This window comes from Diachasma alloeum, unplaced genomic scaffold, assembly GCF_001412515.2.
Source record: "Diachasma alloeum isolate Michigan unplaced genomic scaffold, Dall2.0 Dall_scaffold_00198, whole genome shotgun sequence".
NCBI classification, from domain to species: domain Eukaryota; kingdom Metazoa; phylum Arthropoda; class Insecta; order Hymenoptera; family Braconidae; genus Diachasma; species Diachasma alloeum.
The window spans coordinates 597,551-623,928 of record NW_021680363.1 but is presented as its reverse complement, the minus strand read 5'-3'; the positions used below and the strand labels follow the sequence as shown (position 1 = coordinate 623,928).

General features: G+C 35.9%; 6 protein-coding genes across 6 annotated transcripts; 3 read left to right on the top strand and 3 right to left on the bottom strand.

Moving 5' to 3' along the window:
- Positions 1 to 229: 229 nt before the first annotated feature.
- On the top strand, positions 230 to 4,540 carry LOC107048962. The gene is made up of 3 exons (XM_015272443.2): positions 230 to 569; positions 887 to 1,410; positions 2,514 to 4,540. The coding sequence occupies exons 1-3, from the start codon at positions 339 to 341 to the stop codon at positions 2,875 to 2,877; spliced, it is 1,119 nt and encodes a 372-aa protein (XP_015127929.1). The 5' UTR covers positions 230 to 338; the 3' UTR covers positions 2,878 to 4,540.
- On the bottom strand, positions 4,354 to 10,800 carry LOC107048964 (ubiquinone biosynthesis protein COQ9, mitochondrial). The gene is made up of 5 exons (XM_015272445.2): positions 10,561 to 10,800; positions 6,630 to 6,827; positions 5,559 to 5,902; positions 4,593 to 4,814; positions 4,354 to 4,513 (listed from the first exon to the last, which is right to left on the bottom strand). The coding sequence occupies exons 1-5, from the start codon at positions 10,607 to 10,609 to the stop codon at positions 4,478 to 4,480; spliced, it is 849 nt and encodes a 282-aa protein (XP_015127931.1). The 5' UTR covers positions 10,610 to 10,800; the 3' UTR covers positions 4,354 to 4,477.
- Positions 7,041 to 10,554, bottom strand: LOC107048961 (glomulin). The gene has a single exon (XM_015272442.1). It carries the CDS (start codon positions 9,025 to 9,027, stop codon positions 7,243 to 7,245), a length of 1,785 nt encoding a protein of 594 aa, XP_015127928.1. The 5' UTR covers positions 9,028 to 10,554; the 3' UTR covers positions 7,041 to 7,242.
- LOC107048963 lies at positions 10,782 to 16,383 on the top strand. Its single transcript, XM_015272444.2, has 5 exons — positions 10,782 to 11,586; positions 12,590 to 12,740; positions 12,820 to 12,973; positions 14,861 to 14,996; positions 15,817 to 16,383. The coding sequence occupies exons 1-5, from the start codon at positions 11,367 to 11,369 to the stop codon at positions 16,035 to 16,037; spliced, it is 882 nt and encodes a 293-aa protein (XP_015127930.1). The 5' UTR covers positions 10,782 to 11,366; the 3' UTR covers positions 16,038 to 16,383.
- Positions 16,384 to 17,572: 1,189 nt separating this feature from the next.
- On the bottom strand, positions 17,573 to 22,048 carry LOC107048829 (F-box/LRR-repeat protein 7). The gene is made up of 4 exons (XM_015272258.1): positions 21,913 to 22,048; positions 20,308 to 20,627; positions 19,374 to 19,638; positions 17,573 to 18,206 (listed from the first exon to the last, which is right to left on the bottom strand). Exons 1-4 carry the CDS (start codon positions 22,046 to 22,048, stop codon positions 17,800 to 17,802), a joined length of 1,128 nt encoding a protein of 375 aa, XP_015127744.1. The 3' UTR covers positions 17,573 to 17,799.
- A 394-nt stretch (positions 22,049 to 22,442) lies between these two features.
- On the top strand, positions 22,443 to 25,545 carry LOC107048960. The gene is made up of 2 exons (XM_015272441.1): positions 22,443 to 22,939; positions 24,027 to 25,545. The coding sequence occupies exons 1-2, from the start codon at positions 22,710 to 22,712 to the stop codon at positions 25,312 to 25,314; spliced, it is 1,518 nt and encodes a 505-aa protein (XP_015127927.1). The 5' UTR covers positions 22,443 to 22,709; the 3' UTR covers positions 25,315 to 25,545.
- The last annotated feature ends 833 nt before the right edge of the window (positions 25,546 to 26,378 follow it).

Genomic DNA, 26,378 nt, shown 5'->3' with positions numbered 1-26,378 from the left:
TTAATGTCAAATAAAATGTAACAAACCGTTTGCATTTAAAAATTTTGCGACGATGAATTGAAAATAAAAAATTTCGATTAAATATCGATATTGAAGGTGAAATCTCAAATCCCCCGATATTCAACCCGGAAAAAATCATGAAAAATCAATTATCGCCCCTTAACATATCGATATTTAGAACAATCGATCTCACCCGAACCCTAGATATCGAAGATCGAACGTCCCTAGCTGAAGTGCTTTTTATTATCTCCGTGAAGTGTTTTTTTTTTGTATTCATCATTCGGGAGAATCTGATTGTGTGTCTGACGTTCGATTATTAGTGCATTTGTCCGTGAATTATGACGAGTTCGAGTCATGGGGATGTGAAGCACGGATCGAGGCTGAGAAAAATGAATACGAAGTATTTCTCGTTCAAATGGAAGACAGAGGCTGGGGAAAGTACCTCGGAGAGGAATTCGGAGCATTTGAGGAGCAGTGAGGAGGTTCTGGATAACAGTGGGAGGATTGGATTCTTCAAGAGTTTTAAGAAGAAATTGTCCATCAAGAGGTTCTGCAAGTCCAAGAGAAAGGTGAGAGATTTGTCGGCGTAATTGGTGGCTCTGGAGTGGGGTTGGAGCTGGGGCAAAATGGAGTATTTTTGAGGTTCGATGTCTGGTGATGAAACAATACAATTTTCATAATATTGCTCTGATCTCTGATTTGTTGACGGTAATTGCTGAGTTTCACTCCACGATTTCGAGAATTGACGATCAAAAATGATCCATTTTGCCCCACTCCCTTAGCTGTATGTTGATTCCAATGTAATGTATTCGATTTTGTCATGATACATAAAGATGTGGGAGGAGATGAATTATTGTTATCAAATTTTTTAATGCCGTTTTTACAGATCAACACTGCAGAATTGAGTAGAGTGGATGGTGGTGGTTGTAGCGAGAGACCACTGTCCCCAGCTGATGCAAAATATGATACTGAAGTCAAGGAACGAGTGGGAATGCCCAGTGATGTTACAGAGAGGTCAAGAGCCTCGAAAAATCATTGCTCGAGTGATTCTCTGCACAGAACAAGTGACAACTGCAGGGCTGAGGGGAATAATGAGCAGAGGAGTTGTAAATCATCGGGGAGGGCGAATTTAAATAGTGGGGAGGGCTCCTCTGACACGAGACTGAGTCAGCCGGGGTCACAGGGGACAGAGGGTGACTGTGGAGGTGCTGGAGGTGGTGCCAATACTGGGGAAAATGTGGAGATGGTGGACGAGGGGGAGAAGGGAAATTTATCCAATCTCTCGCAGGAGTTGTTGAAGCTCAGTAAATACGGATGGTACTGGGGACCTATTTCTGGGGATGAGGCTGATGCCAAGCTGCAGGCTGAACCTGATGGGGCTTTTTTGATCAGGGACTCCTCAGACGACAGGTGAGAGACACTGGGACTAATTTCATTTCTTTCAATGTTGAATATCTCTTGAGCTAACGATACCAATGGAATTAATTCTGTTGCATTACGAAGGTTTATTCCTATTCTATTTACCTCATGTATTCTGTGTAAGTTTGATTAGCCCTCATGAAATCAGACTCATCCTTCTCCACATCGTCAAAGTCATCCTCATCAGGCTCGTCATTATCATTAGCATCAGGATAAAGTTTCTGCTCAGTAAACACCGGTTTTTCCACTCTGAGCCTACGCCCTCGAGGTCTGCCTCCTCCTCTACCGTGATAACCTCTCAGAGTCACCAAAATCGCCGATCCCAATTTATTCATTCTGTGTCATCCACTCCCAGCCTCTTCGATGACTCTCCAATCAGTTCCCCAGAATACTGACGCACTCGTTAATTATATATCACGTCTCAATAATTAACACTCACTTTGTTTCACTCGAAATCACCTTCACGCTTTCATTCATCTTCACCCTTTTGTTTTCAATGGCTTTTTTTTTTCTCCGTCGATAACGGAATAACAGAGATCTGCATTGACGACATCCCAAAAGGCGGGCGAAAATTCAACGAGACCGGTGATGGAGACATAATGATAATAATTGTCCATTGAAAAGTGGTCAGGTAAGTAACTGACCTTTTCCTCAAGGTAAACACTACCTGTTCTGTGGCAATTCCCCTTCCTTTCTCCATGAACACACTCACAAAAGGAAAACAACATTCGTATTGCATTTAACTTATCGGAGAGAGAATCGAACGTTAAATACTCCGAAACAGTCACTCGCTGGGAATTACCGAGTCCCGAGTGAGAATATAAATAGACTCGATTGCTCGATTTANGGTAAACACCGGTTTTTCCACTCTGAGCCTACCCCCTCGAGGTCTGCCTCCTCCTCTACCGTGATAACCTCTCAGAGTCACCAAAATCGCCGATCCCAATTTATTCATCCTGTGTCATCCACTCCCAGCCTCCTCAAAGACTCTGCAATCAATTCCCCAGGAGACTGATGCACTCATTAATTATCTATCACGTCTCAATATTCAATATTAACATTATGTAATTCGTTTTGTCGGTTTTTTTTCACAGATATCTCCTCACGTTGAGCTTCAAATCAGCTGGAAAACTGCTCCACGCTCGTGTAGAACACAGTGGAGGCATGTTCTCCCTCTGCAATCAAGGGGACAACGGTCGTTTCACCTCAGTACCAGCTTTGATCGATCACTCTATGAATTTCAGCAAATCCGCTGTTTTCTGCTACTCGAGGCCTCGTTACCCCGGATATCCTGCCTTTCCTGTACGTTTAACAAAGCCTGTAAGTCGTTTCACACAAGTCAGGAGTCTGCAGTATCTATGTAGATTTGTCATTAGACAAAATACACGTCTTGACAATATTCATAAGCTTCCTCTGCCAAACACTATTAAGGGATACATCGAAGAGGCACATTATTGATTTTCCAATGAATCTATAGACTGTTTTATGAGATATAATATTGTTATCATTAATATTGCATTTGCAATTCAATGTTGCTGAACAAAATTTATCTAGAAATTGTTGGGTAACAATTATTTTTTAGTAAGGAGATCTGAGTTGGACGAAATTGTGAGAATTGTATTAATTTTTTTATCTTTATTTTTTTGCTTCACTGAACATTTTTCATTTTAATCATTGAGTAGTTCAATATTTTAAGCAATATTTCTACAGAAAATATCTTGACGTAGTGAATCGTCTCTTTGTTTTTTAACTTCCCTATGGAATTGGAATTTCACTGTAGTTAAAATCGTGAACTTAATGCTCAGATCCCCTCAACTCCAAAAAACCTTTCATACAAGAGGAAAATATCGAACCAGAGTTTAAAAAACAATTAATTGATGTACATAAAAATGAAATTATTTTCAAACTCATTGCTATACCTCTGGCATCTATAGAAGTTTGTAAACTATATTTCAGAAGATTTTAAGGGGACAACTAAAATGGTGAAACTACACAAATTAATTCACCTCACAATTTATCACTAGAAAAATAGAGAAATTATTCTGAAAATCTTTTTTGTACGGAAATGAATGAGACCTAAAAACAATCTTTTTAAAAATTCTGTCATTCCCAGTTGTAAAAAAAATTATTGAGTATTTGACTTTTTTAATCAATATTTTTGCAATCAGAAATGAGGGTTTTGCAAATTAGGAATTTACTTTTCTATAAAAAATATCCTTTGAAATGCTAAATTGTCTCTTTGTTTCACTATTACATTATCTAACTTTTCTATAGAATTAAAGTTTCACTCCAAAAAAACTTTCACACAAGAGAAAAATATTAGATCAGAATTTAAAGACCAATTAATGAAGGAATTAATTAATTAATTAATTAATTGATGCACATAAATATGGAATTATTTTGAAATTCATTGCTACATCTCTGGCATTTCCAGAACTTCGTAAACTATATTTCAGTAGATTTTATGACACTTCGACATAATTATCTAGTGCATCCATGAAGGCAACTCAAATGGTGATACGAGACAAATTAATTCACTTCATAATTTATCTCCAGAGAGATAGGGGAATTATTCTGGAACTCTTTCTTTTGTGGAAATGAATGAGACGCAAAACTCCTCTTTTTAAAAAGTTTGTCTACATTATATTTTCAGATATTTACATGAAAAAAAAATTGAGTAGAATTGATTCATCTCGTCCACCATCCAATTACTGAATGGTTCTAATTACTAAAATAATTACTTTAAATTTAAGACTGAAACGCCAAAATGAAGGAAACACCACTGCATTCAATCTTTCCTGATTCTTAATCTGAAAAGCTCAAATTTTTTGCATTTTTCTTCAAAAAAATATTGCAACGAATAGTTCTACTAAAAATTTAGACAATAATTTGGACTATAAAATTGTTTACTCCTCTGGAAGAATGATAATTAGCTTTAATTGAAAATATTGTTTATTTTCCAAGAAAGAAATTGACAACTTGAATTTTTTACTATCCTCATTTTTAATTATAAATAACTACATAGTTATGTAAATACTGCGATGCATTTGGTATATTTTCACCTATTCCAATTCATCCCGAGTATATTTCGTGCCTAAAAGAATAAATAAATGATATTAAAATGTAAGTGATTGAGTTCAATTAATCCTCGAATGAATAATTATTTTAATTACTGTTGCGAAAGCAGCTGTGGCTGCCTCTGTGGCTTTATTCAGGGCCTGATCAGGCGGTGGCAGATCTACACAGAGAACTCTGTTCAACTGCACTGCGTCTTCAATTCTTCTCCCTAAAAATTCCCATGTTTGTGTGTGATCCTCACTTTTGTCTTGCAACATGTATAATTCACTGGTTTTATATATTCCAGCAACAGCAACTCGTCTTGTATACCAATGGAACTATGAAACAAAAATAAAAATTTTAAAATTTCCCGAAAAACAAATGGAATTAAGAAAATTCAGGTGGGAAATGTGAAAACGTAACGAGTTTATGTTCACGTCTCTTTAATAATTGAAAATTAATTCGGTGGAGGGTTGGTACAGAATTTTTTTTAGACTTTTGTAAAACTTTTTTCGGACTTTTTAAATTGAATTGATTTTTTTTAAGTAAACAGATTTTTATTTTAGAAATTTTTATTTTAGAAATCAATTTCTAAGATATTTTCCGTTAGAAATTGTTGAGCATAAATGTTTTGTTTCTCATTACAAAATTAAAGATTGAAAACCTTGTAGAATTCACTTCCAAAAAATCTTGTAGAAAAAAACCTGAATAGAAAAATAACATAGAAAAATGAAAATCTATTAAGTCTTTTCTATCAAAAAATATCTATTGGCAAACGCTCGATAGAATCGCATAATTTTTAATAGAAAATCAGCGCAATAAAACGTATAATTTTCGATAAGATTTTAAGAGAAATCCGATAGACTTTCTATAGAATTTCTCATGAATAAAACTTCTCAGAGAAACGGAGTAGATTCGTAATATTTTCATTCAGAAAACTCCCAACATTTTCATTTAGAAAATTACTGACATTTTCATTCAGAAAATTACTGACATTTTCATTCAGAAAATTCCTCACATTTTCCCCTGAAATTAGACATCATCAATTAGAGAAACGAATAAAAATTAAAAGAAGATCTCACATCAACTGATCTATCTCCAGCGTAATAACAAATATCATCAACAAGAGTGAGTAAATTAGCCAGCGCCGGTGGAACATTCGGTGGGAGAGCGAGAAGCCCGATGGCCTGGGGCCAAGTAGACTTGTAGGGAACCAGCATCCTCAATCTCCTCTCTAGCGCCTTCTTCACGAACTCCTCTGGGAGTTTCGTGGGCTGTGAAGGCTCTCCCTCAGTTGCCAATGCCTCTGACTTCATAATCTCATTCAATTCTGCATTACAATTCGCGTAGAAGTGGAGAACCAGCTCAGCACCTCCTCTGGGGAACAGTCCATGGATAACACCAGGATATCCAATTGATTCAGCACCTGAATGGAGAAGTCATTAAGCAAAATTATCAACAATTCTAGTGAATTTTCATTGATAATTCTATTAGTTTTCCACTGAACATATTTTTTTATCGATGGAAATTCCCCAGAAAATATTTTTATTTAAGAGAATTTTACTTTTTTATACAAATTATTTCATTGACATATTTTATATCGCAATTTCTCGGCCTAGATTTCCGAATTTTTTATTTATTTATTTATTAATGAGGAGAAGAAAGAATTATTAAAGTTTAATTTACTGCAAAAAATGGCTCGAATAGTTTTTTTAATGAATTTGTCTTCGATAAAAATGTAGAATACAGAAACTTGTATTTTTTATGATTTTTTATTTGAAAAATCAAGAGAGTTTGATGTTTTTAGATAACTTATTCAATTGACATAATTTCTCCAGGAATTCCTCGGCTTCAATTTCCTAAATCGTTCTGATTTATCGAATGAGAAGAAAAAAAGAGTGAAGTAAGAAAAGAATTAAAAAATTCCAGTCGACGAATTTTCATAGAAGAAAATTTTCGTAATTGCGTAATTACAAAATACATTTAACATTCAATTTCAAATCTCTTCTCGTTCATAAAGTATAAAAATTTGATTTTCTGCACGAAAAATTCCTCGAAAATCTCGTCTTGAACTGATGTGTCCTCAACATAATTCCACAATTGCCAGAAATGCAGAATTCATAAACTTGAATAATTACGAATTACGAAATTACCTGCACTTATGGCATCCTGACTCCAGCCATGCTCCTTAACAAACGGCATTGCAGCCGCCAGTATCTGTTTTTTAATTTTCCCCTCATACTCCTCCTCGGACTCCTGCTTTGTCTCCTCAGTTCTCCTAGTTTCTGCCCCAGCACTCTGATCCTTCTGCTCAGTTGAATTGATCCTAGAAGTCCACAAACCTCTCACACCTGAGGAAGTTCATGCCATCGTCACTTTACATCTAACTTGCCTCCACCAAAAATTCTACCCGGGGTGAAATAAATGGGTGATTGTATATTTCTGGTGTCATCATTATTTTGTCCAAAATATTCGATGATTTCAATTTCATTTGATGTTGACGCAAAGATGAAAGTCTGCATTCATTCAAAATTTTATAAAAGTTCATAAAAAAAATCACAAACTCGAAAATACAAAATATCATTTTATTCCAATATTTCCTAAAGTAACGTTCATCCACCTCGACCATTTGTGAATGGTGAACTCTTTATCCATTTTCCAGGTGATTTTGAACTCCATTCCCAATAAATACAGAAATACTCCCCAAATTTAAAAATACAAACCCTCATTTTATTTAAATAAATCCTAAAGCAACATTTATCCCCCTCAATTATCGAATTTCACATTCTTCATAGGATTATTATCAGCACACTCATTAACCCTGATGACAATGCTCTCAATAACATCCACCGCGTTAAGGGCCTGATAACAAAATTTGATCTTCTCCCCCACTGGCATGTCCGGCAGCTCCTGCCCTCCCACGATAACCGAGACCTCTGCCTCCATCCTCTCCCTCCCCAGTCCTCCCCTCCTCGCCTGCTTCTCAAGATCCTTGACCTTCACCTTCCAGTGAGCCCTCGCCAGGTCCACCCCATCCCTCAACTCCTTGAGATAGCCCTTCTGAAGCCCTCGCATCAGCCTCCAAACCCCAGTGGCATTGCTCTTGTCCCTGATCACCAGAAACCTCAGAAGGTTCAACGCCGCAATGATCTCGTCCGACAGCTCCACGAGGTCCGAAGCACACCCATGAGGAAGTCTGAAGATCCTCTTGAAGATCCCCTCCATCTTCCCCAAGAAGTCCTCGTCCCCTCGATCCAGCGAAATTATTATCGAGGACTTCAGGATACTTATGATAAGGGCGAGCAGTCCTGAGTGCTTCGTCGTCTCGTACAGCTGCTGGAGGACAATGCACCTCGCCCTCATGGAGAACCTCTTGATGTGCCCCTGGAACACCCCCAGAGCCAGCTGCCTCTCCCCCGAGGAGTCGCAGTAAATCATGACCTGGGAGATACTGGAGAACAATTCCTTATGAATTGTCAATTCTAATGCTTCAGGTTGAATCGACTCTTCAGGCACTCTCTTCAGAGCGACCTCCACGAGCCTGAGGCCCTTGGAGACCAGGACGTACTCCGGCTGCTGCAGCAGACAATTCCCCAGGTACAAACAGCAGTTCATAACATAATGAGGATGATAAACCTGAGGCAATCGTCTGAACAACGACTCCGAGGAGATCAGGGTGAAGAAAAAATTGGCGTAAGTGAGATCAGAGACCTCCAGGTCCAAGAGTTGGGCCTCTAGGTTGTAAATATCATTATCCCCAGCCTCTGGGTTGAGCCTCTTCACTCTCCTGTGACTCCTGTCTTCAACGATCTTCAGGAACTTCAGAGGATTCGTCTCCAATCTCAACAGCTGTAGGATCGTCAGGTGAAAGACTGAGGAATTGTCTTCAGCTTTGACGTCCACATGACAGAATGGCTTCGAGAACAAGTTCAAGTGGATATTTACCAAATTCATGAGGACTTTCACTCCCTTGGGGCTTGAGTCTGTCCTCTCAAGAGCAGCGTCGATCACTGAAGACAAGAAATCGAGGATTGCTCGGTGGGTAGTTGTCAGACGCTCGATGACAGGATCCTCTGGAGCCTTTGGATCGATCGTTTGAGGGTTCACGTTCTCGGGGTGTGGGAGATCCTCGGCGTAGGCCCTGATGGTGCTGACGACCCAGTCGATGGACCTTGACACGTCCCCTCTCCTCAGAGATATCTCCAGGGGCTTCAGGAGCGCTCGGAACCTCACGTCGTCTGATAAATTCTCAGCCTGCTCCAGGAACAGTAGGACAGTCTCTGCGGGGTTGCATTTCTCAGCGAAAATCTGGAGCAGCTCCTCGCAGGTCGTGAAGAAGTCGTTTCTGGCCCTCAGGTTTTCGTCGGTCAAGTAGGTGCAGATCGTTGGGACTAGGGACCAGGAGGTCTTGTCCAGAATCTCCTCAGTCCCGTGGGTTTTGAAGTACTGGGAGAGGTTTTGGGGTTCGCAGGTGGTGAGGAGATTTTTGATGGAGGTGGAGAACTCTTCGGGGGAGTCTGGTGAAACTGTTGTTGCGGGCTCTTCCGACATCTGGAAGGGTTTTTCTGAATGAGATGAACGGGCTTTTAACGAATTTATTTTATTTTGTTAATTTTTTTATCTTATTTCTTTTCATTTCAATTTATTCCATCTTATTTCGTTTTATTTCATATTGTTATTTGATGTTATTTTATTTTATTTGATTTTCAACAATTTTGGAAGTTCTAAATTATTGAGGATGTAGAACTTAGGTGCAGAATTCTCGAGTTCTTTAGAATTCTTCGAGTTTTTTAAACTAGTTTCGAAATTTTATTTTGTTTTCTGGAATTTCGAGAGCTCGTTTGTGTTGTTGTCTACTGGAGATGAATAAATTCTTTCTCCCTTTTGTAAAAATCCAGAGAATAGTGGGTTTAATCAAATTTTCGAGGGTTTTAATTGTTGTTTAAAGAGGAATTGACATCCTTAATGCTTTTTCAAAATCCCCTGGAGTTCTCAATTGTCGAAGTGATGCTTGAAATCGTTGGAGAATTCTTTTGATGGCTCTTCTAGCACCTGAAATACCTCAAAAGCTTATTGAGTTCGTGAGCACTGAAGAGATCCTCAAATTATATCATAATTCTGTTGTTTTTTACAACTATTCCTGAGGTTTATCTCGTCATTTGGGGTTCTTCGAGGGTTCAATTGGCTTGACGTCCATTGAAAATGGATAAATATGTACCTCTTTCTGCAGAATCTACAAGATGAAGGGTTCAGCACTTTTTCAATGATTTTAACTGTCATTCAAACAGAAATTGACACGATTAATTCTTTTTCAAAATCCCCTGGAGTTCTCAATTGTCGAAGGGATGCTTAAAATCGTTGGAGAATTCTTTTGATGGCTCTTCTAGCACCTGAAATACCTCAAGAGCTTATTGAGTTCGTGAGCACTGAAGAGATCCTCAAATTATATCATAATTCTGTTGTTTTTTAAAACTATTCCTGAGGTTTATCTCGTCATTTGGGGTTCTTCGAGGGTTCAATCGGCTTGACGTCCACTGAAAATGGATAAATATCTTGCCTCCTTCTGCTGAATCCCCAAGATGAAGGGTTCAATCAAAAACAAACAGAAATTGACACGATTAATGCTGTTTCAAGATCCCTTGGAGTTCCTAATTGTCGAGAAGATGCTCAACTCCCTCAGAGAATTCCCCTCATAAATTTGTTATTGCGTTTTGTTTCGTCATCCAGACATTTTTAGAGGTTAAAGAGCCAGTGTCCGCTGAAGACGCATCAACGGCCCATTTCCTCTCGTCAAATTTCACTTGATTTCAATTGTTGATGAGACCACATAATTTAGCAATTGTCGTTCAAACAAAAATCAACACTTTAATCTTAATTTGATGCAAAAATGTAACTCGCGAAGTACTGAATCGAACCACTGGACTTTGTTTGATAACAGCTCTATTACCGGTGGAGTCACTCTCATACACGAGACTTGTCACACGCACTCGTCAGCGATTGGAGGATGTCGGATTTTTGATGAGAAAATTAGAACGATTCGGGAAAAACTTTGGGGGGATGATTTTTGGGGCTGTTCGGTGTTACCTGTGATGGTGAGGCCTCTCCGGAGGGCGAGGATGGTAGCCACGGCCATGTCGGACCTCCCGACCACAGCAACACTGCCAAACACTGCACTTGTGCCGTTGCGCAAGGGATATTTACTGTTTCCTCACACGATAAACTGACCGGTTAATAATATAGCGATCTGCTATTACGTAAGTGGGTGATACCATCGATTTCAGTGACGTACGGTTTTATTAATAAAATTTTGATATTGCGTATCAGTTTTTGCTTTCGAATAGAAGCATTGCATTTGTCAAATCCAAAATTTAGCATTTTTTGGGTCAGGGTAATTTATTTTGGCCTCAAGATTTCAAATATGGTATTTTACAAACAGAAATTGTTTAAAATTCAATTTCAATTGTTTAAAATTCAATTGTTTTTTTTAATAAAAAATTGTTACGAGAAAAGTGAGGCGCAATTGGTAGAAATATCGTATTGATGAGACGCAAATCATGGAGTCCTGCCAGGAATCAGTCCAGACTAAACAAATGACGAAAGATACAACAACTCGGGCCTTTAATTGAAAGCCCGAGCAATTTACTTCAAAACTACTCCAATGAGGAAAAAAATAAAAATTTGGAATATCTATATATGGGGGGCTAATTGATCGGATCTCAGTTTACCCTACCCAACCGCGATCATTCTTTTGTGGCGAGAACTATAACACTGCGCAGGCGCATTTATACATATGTTGCTAGGAAGCTACTGGTTCGTGAAGGTTTGCCGTCTGCCGCACGCATGGGAAGCACAGTAAATAAAAATACAAGAGTTGAGAGATTGTCGTATTCATGAATTATCCTCCAAGTGCAAGTATTGTGAAAACAGAAAGGATGCGTCGAAAGAATCCTTACAACAGGGATTGGGCCAAGAGCATTGTCGGGATTGTTAGCCAGCAGCCAATGATTTATGATAAAAGACACAGTGATTACAAGAACAGGAGCAAGAAGATGGTTGTGTGGAAGGAAATTTCTAATTATGTTGGCAGGGAGTTCCAGGTTAACATGACAGGTCAGTTCATTCAATAAAATTCATTGAATTCTCTCATTTTGCTATTTTTATTCACATTTCCGTTCAGTTAAAATTATTTCCTGAGTTATGTTAGTGTCTTATTGATATCATTGGCTTCCGGATGAAATGCAACCGAAAAAACGTGGAAAATTTATCCCCAAGAATTTGTATAGAGAAATCATGATCTGTTGACTTTTTTCTATGAAACATCTCTTGACAAAATAACAGAGTAAAATTGCATAATCTAAAATAGACTTTGGGGAAATAACGAATATAATTTTTTAATTGAATTCCAATAGAAATTCAATAGATTTTCTTAAAGAAAGAGTTAATTTACTATACTTTCTTCATTTATTAATCTATTTATTCATTGATTTATTTAATTATTCATTCGTTAAAGTTTCGAAAGCTTTCAGAAATGTCATTCAGTATATTACAGAAAAAAAATATATATATATTTAACTATAAATTAGATACTGCAATGGGTTCAAATTCAAATTCTGCAAAAATTCCATTTATTTTTTACATCAATTCCATTAAAAATTAGGTAACATTCACGTGCATTTTTAAAAAGATATTTGTTCATAAGAAAAATATATAGATGTTGATTTTTCCAATTTCTTTCTTGGATTTTCTCAGATCCAAATCAAAATCTATTGATTTTTCTCTACGAAACATCTCTTGACACAACAACAGTAAAATTCCGTAATCTCCAATAGACTTTGCGCAAGAAACGAATAGAATTTTTCGATTGAATTCCAATAGAAATTGAATACAATTCCTTAAAGAAAGCAATAGGTTTTTCTGTTCAGTTTTTCCATACTCCATTCGTTTATTCATCTATTTATCCATTTATTCATTCGTTCAAGTGTTGAAACCTTTGAGAAGTTTTATTCAGTATGAAATTACAGCAAAAAAATTACACATATTTAGCAGTGAATTAGATCCTGCAATTGGGTTTAAATTGGAATGAAAATAAAATACCACAATGTCTTTTGAGCAGCTACTGAACTCGAGAAACGATGGATGGGCTGGAAATCCACATTCATATCAGAGCACAGAAGGCTTCACACACCTCCCGTAGACACTAATGTTAAAAAATGGTATTTATTCAAAGAAATGATGTTTATGGAACCACACATATCACATCATCGGTAATGATCCTCTTTCCTTCCGCCTTGCGTCCTCGGAATTCAAGTGAATTGATCTATTTTCCATTTTCTCTCACTCCAGAAAAACATTCAAGACAGAGGAATCATTTGAACCTGAGGACATCAAACCCAAGACTGAATATCCTCTCCATGTGATGAAACCCATGTCGTCGAGGGTGACGAGGTCCTCAGCTGGCCATTTCCACGATTTATCACGTTCTCTTTCATGTGCAATGGTGAGAAACTGAATGGAACAAGTCATTATCGAAGTGGTGCAATGGTTTAAAGTAGTATAACCATAACTTAAATTTTGAAGACAAAAATCGGAAATTTATTCCAAATTGAAGTTGATATGACAGATAATTTGCCCCTCATGATTCATAACAGTTTTACGCCGTGAATGATCATTATTTCATAGTGAAAGTGTAATCAGTCGTTTATGGGCATTTTGCCAAAGGATTTAAGAGTTAGGATTTAGAATTATTTTATAAAAATTAAATACGCTCTTTCAAAATTTTCCATTTTTTTTACTCTTTCTAAGCATACATCTAGATTTTTTGCGAAACCGAATGAAAAAACAACAAAAAACAATCTAGACAACATTCGAAAGATTATGCAACCGGGTCTTAATTATTTTTTTTTAAGGCCCGGGTGTACTTTCTTTCGAATCTCGATATCTCGATTGTTTTTTTCATCTTTCGTCATCTGAAATTCTCAATCCAGTCTTGTATCATGCAGAAGTTTTGAAAAATTATGAATGATTAATCAAAAAAAAGTAGAAGAAATTCTTAATTTTTTCAAAGAGCATTTTTAATTTATGTACAGAATAAGTTGAATAACAAGAAATTGGAAAATATATCTGATTTACGCTGACAAATGGCGGCCTGTCACCCAATATCATGCAGGGGGAAGACTGATTTCGTAAATCTTTTCCCACACTCCACAGAGACATTTATTATGGAAAAGGCTCTTCGAAAAAAATTGTAATATTTTGGAGAATTTTTTAATCACACTTTTATCACATAAAAATGGCAGATGACTACATAAAACTGTTTTGAAAATTGAGATACGTAGCTGCCACTTCCCATGAGGAGTTAGTGTTTTGTTATCCCCCATGGAAAATGACAGCTAATAGATAATTTGCCACAGCGAATCAGATATTTGGAATTTCCACTTTTTTCAACTCATTCTGCATCTCAATTAAAAACGCTCTTTGAAAAAGTTCAGAATTTTTTCTATTTTTTTAAAATCATTCTATCATAGTTTTTGGGAATTTCTACATGATGTATCACTCGATTGACAATTTTGGATTACGAAAGATAAAAAAAATCCAGATAAGATTCTAAAGATAGTACACCCGGGCCTTGATTGGAGAGATTTTTCACGCTTGAAATACTGGAACCGAATGATCATAACTCGGGACTGAGAAGGCTTTGTTCGGAGATGTGCTGTCGTACTTTAGTGTAAACATCCTCTCAGCAATCGATCCGTGGCGACGCAGATCTCGATGTAGTCTAGGGGAGGGTAGGGTAAAATGGACACTTTAGACATTTTTAAAATTATTCATAACTCAGAAACAAATGTATTACTAGAGCTCAGTTTAGGCTCATCACAAAGGGAAAGAATTGTTCTTTGTATTGAAAATAAAACATTAAATTTCATCAACATTTCAACCCGACACTAATATTTTTTAAAAAGTCAAGTGTCCATTTTACCCCAACCTCTCCTAAACAAATGAACCTAGGTTTGAGGTCCCCATAAGGAATGGGGCCGTGGGCAAGAGCACTCAACCGACTGACATATAATTATTCAAATACAATATTGTCTGCATTTTTAATGACGACTCTGTGAAGAAGGCGATCCTACAATATATGGACAAATATCCACTCTTTTGAAAAGTTATTTGGGGAGTGAATTTATTGAGTTTATACCCTTTCATTAAAATACTTCCTACATAACTGAGAAAAAAGAGTTTTTTAATAAAAATTTATTAAATAATTTAAATATTCAACGAGGTTAGAGTAATCGCATTGCACAGCTGAATTCTGATTAATCTAGTTATTAAATACCATATCGTATTCATATCTGAGAAATGATTGATAAATATGAAATCTCTGTTATAGGACCCCTGTTACTTATCTCAGAATGGAGTAGGGAAATCTGAGCTGGCTGACTCGACCAGTACATTTGCCATATCTCAGGTTGTTGGAAACTACAGCGATCATGGATTTAAACTTCCTATGGAGCCCAGTGAATCAAGTAAATATATTTCCATATAAAAATATTTTCTCAATCAAGAGTTGTTTCAACCAAAACCAATTTTTATAGAACCGCAATCGAATTTCTGGAAAAAATTCCATTGATTATCATTCGACGTCATATATTAAACATTCATAAACATATTAAAGGTGTTTTTATTAACCGTTAGATGCCAAAGCTCGTGATCAAATAAAAAATCAACAGCTTTCCATTTTCCTTTACAAATTATACCCATGATTTTTTTTCTATAAAAGTTCTTAGGCGTGAATTTTTTGACTTTTTTCGCTGTATTTAATTTTATTAATTTTTTCATCCTTAAAAAATTAAGAGGGAATAGAGAAATTTATATGTAAAATGGAATATAGAAAATCGTATTTTTACCCAATTTTTATAGAACTCCAATAGAATTTCTGGAAAAAATTCCATTGATTATCATTCGACGTCATATATTAAACATTCATAAACATATTAAAGGTGTTTTTCTTAACCGTTAGATGCCAAAGCTCGTGAGCAAATAAAAAATCAACAGATTTCCATTTTCCTTTACAAATTATACCCATGAGTTTTTTTTCTATAAAAGTTCTTAGGCGCGAATTTTTTGACTTTTTTCGCTGTATTTAATTTCATTAATTTTTTCATCCTTAAAAAATTAAAAGGGAATAGAGAAATTTATATGTAAAATGGAATATAGAAAATCGTATTTTTACCCAATTTTTATAGAACTCCAATAGAATTTCTGAAAAAAATTCCATTGATTATCATTCGACGTCATATATTAAACATTCATAAACATATTAAAGGTGTTTTTATTGATCATTAGGTATCGAAATTCATGATCAAATTGACCGCAAACCTGTCTGTCCTGACTCATCCGGATTGTCTACAAGATCCCCCACAACGGACTCCTTCTTCAAAGAAGAAGGGAGAGACAAGTCCAAATGCATCATCGAAGAGAGACTCGAATTAGTTCCCCTCGAACGCAGAACAATGTGTCTCATTGAGATATTCCAAGTGATCCACAAGTACGAAAGCCTTTTGTAACTCACACGTTATTTCAAAGTTTAATTGACAATCCCATTTGTTTTTTCAACATTTCAACGTTATTTCTACTGAATTCCTTCAAGAGCCATCAGAGAGTATTATATCTTGCATTTACGAGTTTTTATATTTTTCAGAAGTGATTTACTTTCCATTTGTAAGAGTTATGGGACTTATGAGTTGTCTTATGGTAGAGAGTTGAAGTTGAACTCAAATTTTGGTTGATAAAAAGTAATGAATAAATGAACTGGGATTACACTCACGTAAAGTAATTATATTAAAATAATAAAAATACATCTTTATAAAATTTTTTTTTAAAAAACAATAAAAATATACGAAAAACTTCAAATATCGCTGAATATATTTCGATTCGACTTCTCCAAGAGCCATTGGAGAGTATTATATCTTATGGTTACGTGTTTTTATATTTTTTTAAAGTAAACTATTTATTTTTCATTTGTAAGAATTATTGGAATTCAACTCAAATTTTGTTTTATGAAAAGTAAGGCGGAAAAATAAAAAAACAAAAATATAAGGAAAACGACGTCGATTAGGTGAATTATGATATTTATAAAACATAATGTGTCAAATCCGTAATTTTTATAAATTTTACGGCAAATAAAATGGAATGCCATGCAATAAAAATTAATGATCATCGAGATGATTTCATTGGCAATTAATAAGAAGAGATTTTTAGTTGGATTAAAAATCGATCTCGTCAATTATGTAAATTTCAGAAGATTTTTCTGTAGATGAGTTGTATTAACCTCAAGTCATTTATTAAAAAATTGAATATACAATAATATTTGAAAAGCTTCACATATTGCTAAATTTATCACTTTTGTCAGTCAATCAGGTAAATTATTTTATAACAGTAGATGAGACAAAGACCAGACGTTGTCGTGGAAGTGGTAAACGTAATGAGTCAACTTCGTAATGTTTGTTGAACATGAATTCATTTAAAAAAATGATTCTAGTTTAGGAAAGAAATTAGAGGGACTGATTTGAAGTAAAATACACAAAATAACATCTAGACATTTTAAATTAGGCAATTCCCTTGGAGATCAAGAATTTCAGAACAAAATGTCGAGAGAACATTTTTGGTGGTCCACAAAATTAGGAAAACCTAGGGACTTTGCTTGAAAATTCTATTAGATTAACTAATTTTAACTAGGTTTTGACCAAGTCTGTTGAAAAATTCTGCAGCTCATCTGTTTTTTTTTTAAAAGAGTATTCAATGGAAAATACTCTATAGAAAAAAATCGATAGACTATTTTTCTATACAAAAATTTTGCGGATCAATTTTTTAGTTTTTGTGTTTGATTTTTCTAGTAAGAAAACAAAAATGAATGAGGAAAACTTGGAAAATTCATGTGGAGCCATTCCTGTTAAAAACGTGTGAATGGAAAAAGTTGCAGAGAAAAATAAAATTCTACAGATTTTTTCTATTGACAACTATGAACACAAATCAAATTTTCAAAGTATTTTTGTTTGATTTGTGTAATGAGAAGAACCGAAAAATCAATGAATTTCTATAGAAAATATCTCAATATAAAAAGTTGTATAAAAATAGTTCCTATTGGACATTTTCAATTAAAAAACGCGTGATAGAGCTAAAAAAGGTCAAAATTTTCTATTGAATTCCCTAGGCTTTTCTCTGAAATTTTTTCGTGTTTCCCTCTAGTATGTCTCATGATTGATACAGAAACTGGTATTTAAATATGACTCTGCTCTGTTACGTTTCACCTCTTCACTAAGAACGAAATTAATTAAAAACAGAAATATTTTCTGAGCGAGTTTCCTCTCTGTCAAGGGGTAAAAAAGGTTCTCCAGTGTGCATCCAGCTCCATCGGGCTGTCACACTCACAGCTATTCTGAATATCTCTTTATTCAGTCCCATTGTCAGCCACTTGGCATAAGCCTCTGCGATTGTTTTGTTCGTTATTTTAGTGTCATGAAGATTTAAGAACACGAGATTCGGGGCATTCCTAATTAAATTCATTATCCCAGGGTCTGAAATCCTCTCGCAACGACTGCAGTTCAGTTCTCTTAAATTATATAAATGCATCAGCGATTTGTCAGTGATTGCCTTGGTGCCTTGAATGGACAAGCATTCGAGATTTTTTAATTTTTGGAGATTTAATGCACCGGAGTCTGTGATGGATTTCGAGTCTGAAAAATAGAAGGAAATAACAAATTTCAAACATTTTTAAGCAGACCTTTTCAATTTTTTCAAATTATTTACAGAAGTTGAAGAATATATGTCTCATATTTTTCGTCCACTGTTCATATCCAGGAATTGTAAAAGTTCATGAAGAGCTACAGTTACAAAATAATTAAATTCCAAGAACTATTTTCCGCAGAGAAAATAATTATTGGAGTCTTTATTTTTTTCTTAAATCTCAATTTTTTCAGATGAATGCAAACCGAAAAATAATATGTTGAAATTATCTTGACCAGGGATAGCCATATTCATAAATCATAATTACCGTTAAATTTTGAAGCCATAAATTATTTAACATCACTCTTAAACTTTTAATTATTCCAATAATCATCAATTTAAATATTCACTTAATGGAAAATTTACAGTTTTATGTTATCAAATATTTAATGCATCATCAATCCCAAATTTAAGTGATTAATATCATACAATTTTTATATTTTGATGAGTATATTTAAGCATTTATCAATGTAAGTCGCAAATCCTTTTAATATTGAAGAAATATCATATTTATGGCCATCCTTGATCTTGGCACGATTTCGCCTGTAACATCTTGTGAAATATTGAATTCTCACGACGATTAGTGATTTTGAAGAGAAATTTTAAGATAATACAATTTTCGTAGGAAATTTTTTGTCAGCTGCAAAAAATATTGTTCGACATTCACGCATGAAAAAATTTAATAGAAAAATCTAGCGAATTCACTAGACAATTCTGGATTCTTGGATTTCTATTGAGCTTTCTATTAGTTTTTGGCCGATTCTATTCAAATGTTTAACAGAAAACATTTTATAGACAGAATCAATAGAAGTTAATTTTTTTATACAACTTAAAAAAATAACATTAAGATATTTTTTATAGAATTTTCTCGGCTCCAATTTTCTAATTTTTATTCATGGTATTTTTCTTTTCTTTGTGTCAAGAAAATCAAACAAGAACATTTCAATAGAATTGGCCAAAAAATAATATAACTTTTCCTAAGAAATTCTTTCATCTGTGATTTCTCCTAAAGTCACTAAATTCAATGATAAATTCATTCATTCATGAACTTCTGGACTTTTGAAGAATGTCGACCTTTATTGATTACTTCCCTACCGAATTATAGCATCAATACTCACAACTTATGTCGAGATGCCTGATCTTTCTACAGTTTTCGATAAATTTTCGAAGCCAATTCTCGTCAATGATGCTGTGCGTCACTTGCAGGGCCTCTAAATTGGCCAGTTTTGTAATTAACAGCAGATTATCAGCATCCATTTTGCAATAAAACAGGGACAGATGGGTCAGAGACTTGTGATTCATCTCCATTGATTTCAGAACGTTACTGCTGGACGAGAAACTTTTCAGTGATAAATGCTTGAGTTTCATGAACCTCTCGAGATTCTGTGGACAAATAATTATGAATTATGTAATAAATACGATACCAGGGATGGCCATCAATATTAAAGGAATTCACGATTTAGATTGATAAAGATTTAAATATTCTCATCAAAATATAAAAATAGTATGAAGTTAATAATTTAAATTTGCGATTGATGATAAATTAAATATTTGATAATACGGGACAGTGAATTTTTCATTAAGTAAATAATTCTAATTTCTTAAAAGGGATTACCAATTGCCAAAATAATCGACAATCTTCTTATCTAAATTATTGGTCAATAAAATAGTTAAGAATGTGAATATTTAAATTGATGATTACTAAAATAATGGAAAATTTAAGAGTGGTGTTAACTAAATGACAGCTTCAGAACTCCCAATAATAAAAAAAAGTTGATGAACAAAAAAAATTTCTTAAAACGTTTCTTGAAAAAAAGTTCTAAGAAAAACGAACGGGAATGTTTTTTTTATTAAAAAAGGGAATTGATCCAGCGTTCCACATCTTTGTGACGTCATCGAAAATGATTGGATGGGAAGTTTTCTTAGAAGTTCATAAAAAAAAAATTATTTTGCTTGAATTGCGTCGAATGGTCGCTTTTCTGCTTCATTCTCCCCCACCCTCCCCTACATTTACATCGTTTTACCACTTCGCAACTGAATTATCGAACTCACCAAGTCAAATTTACGGAGAAGGTACTTTTTACTACAACGTGATGTTCTGCACTCTATATTTCCACCGTCTATCGTCAATTTACTCAGGTTCGGACAGACATTAACAGCCGTTGATAGAACTTCAGGGTCACAGGGCGTCGCTATTTTCAATTCTCTTAGAAAGTGTCCACAGCGTTTCACAATTTTTTTTATCAGATTCGGGTTCTTCTGCACTTCGCGAATTGTTTTGGAGTCCATACTGCCGTTAGAGAACCGGAGGAAGGGAAGGTGTTTCAAGTCATGCCAAGACGTCTTGGCTATTCTCTTCCAACGCTTGCACACTACAACGAAGCAATCATTTTTTTATCTGAGAAATTATCACAGAATTACATTTTTTTAACTGCATTATTTTTCACGAATGAGAAAATTCAATCGAGAAACGAACTTTGTGCATTCTATTGGAGATCCATCGGAATTTTATGGAAAATTCAGTGGCGAAGTGGTAAAACGGTCTAAGTCCACTTATCTCGCAGTTGAGTTTTTCAAGAATATTTCCGAATCTAAGAGAGATAGCAAAATTTTCGTAGTTAGATTTCGAGATGTTCATTGAAAACTGGCTCAAAATTGACTTGTACCGTTTTACCACTTCGCTACTAAATTCTATTCATTTTTTTGCACCGATTTCTTTTGAAAATCATGCAATTTTTCAGAACAATTTTTCAGAATTTTTTTTTACTATCGTGGGACCACCTCACGGACGAAAAAACTTAATAGAAAAACCTAGCGAATTCTCTAGACAATTCTATTGGATTTCTATCAAACTTTCTATTAATTTTTGACTGATTCTATTGAAATAGAATCAGAAAACTAATAGAAAGTAGAAAATATGCTATAGAAGAAGTAAAAAAAATTTGAATTTTCTGTACAACTTATTCTATTGCGATATTTTCTATAGACTTTCCTTGCCTCAAATTTTCCAAGTTTTTTGTTTGATTTTCTATTGTTTTTCTACAGCTTATAGAGATCAGACTATAAGTTTTTCTATTAAATTTTTTACAGCGGAGGTTGGGGTAAAACGGACACTTTTGACTTTTTCTAAATGTCAATGAGAGGTTGAAATGATGATAAAATTTGATAATTTTTTCTTCAATAGAAAGAACAATTATTTCCCTTTATGGCGACCCTAAACTGAGCGCAATTGATAAAATTGTTTCTGAGTTATGAATAAATAAAAAAAAGTCCAGTGTCCATTTTACCCGTGTTTCGCATAAAACAAAGATTTTTCGGGAGCAAAATACGTATGGGAGTATCGAATCACGAAGTAGTGCTAGAAATGACATTTCTTGCGTGTACAGAGAATGCAATTTTTTTTTAACTACTAAATCTATTTTTACGACAAAAATTTTTCATTCCGCCGCACTCTGCATATTTGGCACAAAAAATCCTTTTTTGATAATTTTCAAAAAACTATTTTCTCGGCACAAGTGAGACTTGTTCGAGAACTTTGTCGTTTTTCTCTCAGTGTACGATAGACTAAAATCCCATAGATAAAATTTTCACTAGAATTTCGAGACTTGCCCACTTGATTTCGCAACTTTTCATACGTGATTGACCTTCGACTCGCACCTTTCTCGATTTCGACCCTCTGATAAATAGGCAGCCTCCGAAAAATCTCCCTCAGGCAGTCATCAGGGAGATTATTAATCATATCCACCCCCTTCAAGTCCTCCCCCTCGACCCCCTCCTCGCCCCTTTCTCTCATCCCCAAAAAAATCCGCGCGAAATCACTTGCCCGTTCACTCTCGCGTACTCCAAGTCAATAGCCCTCGGACTCTCGGACTATGCAAATCACTCTCGAAATTAATTATCCCCCGGCATCTCACCCGAATCACTGTTCGAAACCCAAATAAAATAAATCGAGCAATCGAGTCTATTTATATTCTCACTCGGGACTCGGTAATTCCCAGCGAGTGACTGTTTCGGAGTATTTAACGTTCGATTCTCTCTCCGATAAGTTAAATGCAATACGAATGTTGTTTTCCTTTTGTGAGTGTGTTCATGGAGAAAGGAAGGGGAATTGCCACAGAACAGGTAGTGTTTACCTTGAGGAAAAGGTCAGTTACTTACCTGACCACTTTTCAATGGACAATTATTATCATTATGTCTCCATCACCGGTCTCGTTGAATTTTCGCCCGCCTTTTGGGATGTCGTCAATGCAGATCTCTGTTATTCCGTTATCGACGGAGAAAAAAAAAAGCCATTGAAAACAAAAGGGTGAAGATGAATGAAAGCGTGAAGGTGATTTCGAGTGAAACAAAGTGAGTGTTAATTATTGAGACGTGATATATAATTAACGAGTGCGTCAGTATTCTGGGGAACTGATTGGAGAGTCATCGAAGAGGCTGGGAGTGGATGACACAGAATGAATAAATTGGGATCGGCGATTTTGGTGACTCTGAGAGGTTATCACGGTAGAGGAGGAGGCAGACCTCGAGGGCGTAGGCTCAGAGTGGCAAAACCGGTGTTTACTGAGCAGAAACTTTATCCTGATGCTAATGATAATGACGAGCCTGATGAGGATGACTTTGACGATGTGGAGAAGGATGAGTCTGATTTCATGAGGGCTAATCAAACTTACACAGAATACATGAGGTAAATAGAATAGGAATAAACCTTCGTAATGCAACAGAATTAATTCCATTGGTATCGTTAGCTCAAGAGATATTCAACATTGAAAGAAATGAAATTAGTCCCAGTGTCTCTCACCTGTCGTCTGAGGAGTCCCTGATCAAAAAAGCCCCATCAGGTTCAGCCTGCAGCTTGGCATCAGCCTCATCCCCAGAAATAGGTCCCCAGTACCATCCGTATTTACTGAGCTTCAACAACTCCTGCGAGAGATTGGATAAATTTCCCTTCTCCCCCTCGTCCACCATCTCCACATTTTCCCCAGTATTGGCACCACCTCCAGCACCTCCACAGTCACCCTCTGTCCCCTGTGACCCCGGCTGACTCAGTCTCGTGTCAGAGGAGCCCTCCCCACTATTTAAATTCGCCCTCCCCGATGATTCACAACTCCTCTGCTCATTATTCCCCTCAGCCCTGCAGTTGTCACTTGTTCTGTGCAGAGAATCACTCGAGCAATGATTTTTCGAGGCTCTTAAGCTCTCTGTAACATCACTGGGCATTCCCACTCGCTCCTTGACTTCAGTTTCATATTCATCATCAGCTGGGGACACTGTTCTCTCACTACTGCCATCATCATTCACTCCTTCACCCCATTCTGCAGTGAACTGAGAAAAAAAATTATTTTTATCAAATATTCATTTACTTGAGAGAACCATTTATTTTTTCAACATCATATTCCTCCAATCGAGTCATTCCCAAGCCAGCCTGATTAGGTTCCAATCATGTTGCTCTAGACGATGACTATGCTACCCATGACCTTGGATCAACTCCTCCAATGATTATTCATTTTTCCCAAATTTCTTATTTTCTAGAGGGACGAATTTCGATTAATTATTTAATGTGGATAATTATTGAGGGCGTTCACTCAATTGCTGACATGATCATCTACAGCAATATAATTGACATAATTAAAACCTCATGAGAAATGCGGTATTGAAAAAATAAATACTTCTCGCAAGTAAATGGATATCTGGCAAAAATCTTTTTTTTCTGAATGTATTAATTCTATCAAAACGGTCCATTTCATAATTTTTCTTTCTTCTCCCTTTCCCAGAGAAAAATATCAGGAGAAGGAAAAACTGAAAATGCGAATAGTTGGGAGGAAATACTTCAAATCCGACGACCCAAACTTCCTCACGTGGACCGAGAAAATGGAGATTAAATCACTCCACGCGAAGGATCCAGTCGAGTGGTCACCCGAGAGGCTCAGTGAATCCTTCCCAGCGCTTCCAGACACTATTCGCAGAATTATCCGCGCAAACTGGCAACCAAACAACGCTAAAGTTGTCATCAAGTACGACGAGAAGGTCATAGACAACTGGAATAAATTCAGATCGGGAAACATAGCTGTCAGTCCCAAGCTCGAGGCCCACCTTCAGCAGTTCAAGGGTCGGAAGATCGAGGCTGCGGATCTGAAAACGATTGCTGAGAAATTCGTGAGGCAGAAGCCAGTGTTTCCGGAGCCCAAAGCCACGTTGTTCAGTTCCCTCGTTCGAGACTACGTCGAGCCCCCGAAAGCTGAAGAAAAAATTCCCAGAATTTCTGATGGAAAAGAAAGGGCAAGAATCGACTTGTCGCAAGTTAAAATTGAGGGTAAGAGGGTGAATTTCGATACATTCGTGGAAAAAACTGTTGGAACACTTTCTAGGGCTGATAATTTGAGTCCAGAGCTTCAATTACTGGTTGATGAGTACAAGAAGAAGAAGGATGAGGAGGCATTGGGGAATTCTGACACCTCAGGGGCAGAGGTTGAAGGAATGAAGGTCGAAAATACGAAGGGAAGAGGTTCGTTTGAGGCGAAGAAAGACGGAAAAATCGGGATGAAGAGGGAAAATATTTTTAGTAAAGGGGAATCATCGACTGGTGAATTTAGAAAGGGGAGAGATGGGAAAACAGCTTCATTGGAACGAAAAGAAAGGGAAACCGTTGTAATGGTAGGTAAAAGTCCTCAAGCCTTATCGAATAGCGGACCGAAATACTCTCCAGATGAGGAAGAAGTAGCTTCATTTGAGGATGAAAGGATAAATTTTGAAATGGAAGAGGAAAAACCCCCGGAATCTCGACTAGACCTGAACGTTGAGGGGATGAAGGGAGTGGGGGAGGTGAAGCAGGAGAAAGTTGTGCATGTGGATGTACCGAAATTGAATTCAGAACAGGATAGCTTAGCGACTGGAATCGTCGAGTGGAAGAAGAAGGAAGTGAGTGGCCCTGAGGACTACCCCAAGTTCATTAAAATCCCGAAGGACAAGGCGCAGAAGCAGATTACTTTCAGGGTTCAGGATCGCTATTACGATTGTGATGGCGAATTTTTGTACAGAGTTCCTGGGTTGAAGCCCGTGTAGAAATCATTTTTAATAAAAATGTACATAATTTAGGAAGAATGAATTTTTTATTATTTTCGTCCACTGTTTTTGGAATAAAATATAAAACATTCGGCAATTGCTGTATTTTATTATCATATTATTATAGCATGTATGAAGAAATTTAATAGAAAAACCTAGCATTTTCCTTAAGAAATTCTATTGAACAGCAGAAAATCCTCCTGAGATGAGGTAGGAGTAGTTTCATTTGAAGATGAAAGAAAAAATATTAAAATTCGAGGGGTTGAAGGAAGTGGGAGAGGTAAAGCAGGAGAAAGTTGTGCATGTGGATGTACCGAAATTGAATTCAGAACAGGATAGCTTAGCGACTGGAATCGTCGAGTGGAAGAAGAAGGAAGTGAGTGGCCCTGAGGACTACCCCAAGTTCATTAAAATCCCGAAGGACAAGGCGCAGAAGCAGATTACTTTCAGGGTTCAGGATCGCTATTACGATTGTGATGGCGAATTTTTGTACAGAGTTCCTGGGTTGAAGCCCGTGTAGAAATCATTTTTAATAAAAATGTACATAATTTAGGAAGAATGAATTTTTTATTATTTTCGTCCACTGTTTTGGAATAAAAATATGAAACATTGAGCAGTTGCTCTATTTTATTATCATATAGCATGTATGAAGAAGTCTAATGGACAGTTCTAATTAATTTTTATTCCATTTCACCGTATACCTTTCGGTTCTTACGGTTTCTCATTCCCATACTCATTTTACCCTGTTTTTTATTAAGAAATATTTTCTAGAAAAAAGTCAATAAATTTTGATTTTTCTGTAGAATTGTTATTTTCATTAATTTCTCATAACAAAATGCAAAAAAAAATAGTGAAATTTTTGGTCACGAAATCTTATGGAAATAATCCCAATAGAATGAGTTGTATGGAAAAATCAACATCTATATACTTTTTTATGAATAAACATCTATTGACAACTGCACGTAAAATTACATAATTTTCAATAGAATTGATGCAAAAAAAATCAATAGAATTTTCTATTAGAATTCTTACAGAAATTCTATACAATTTCTCAGATAAAGTCC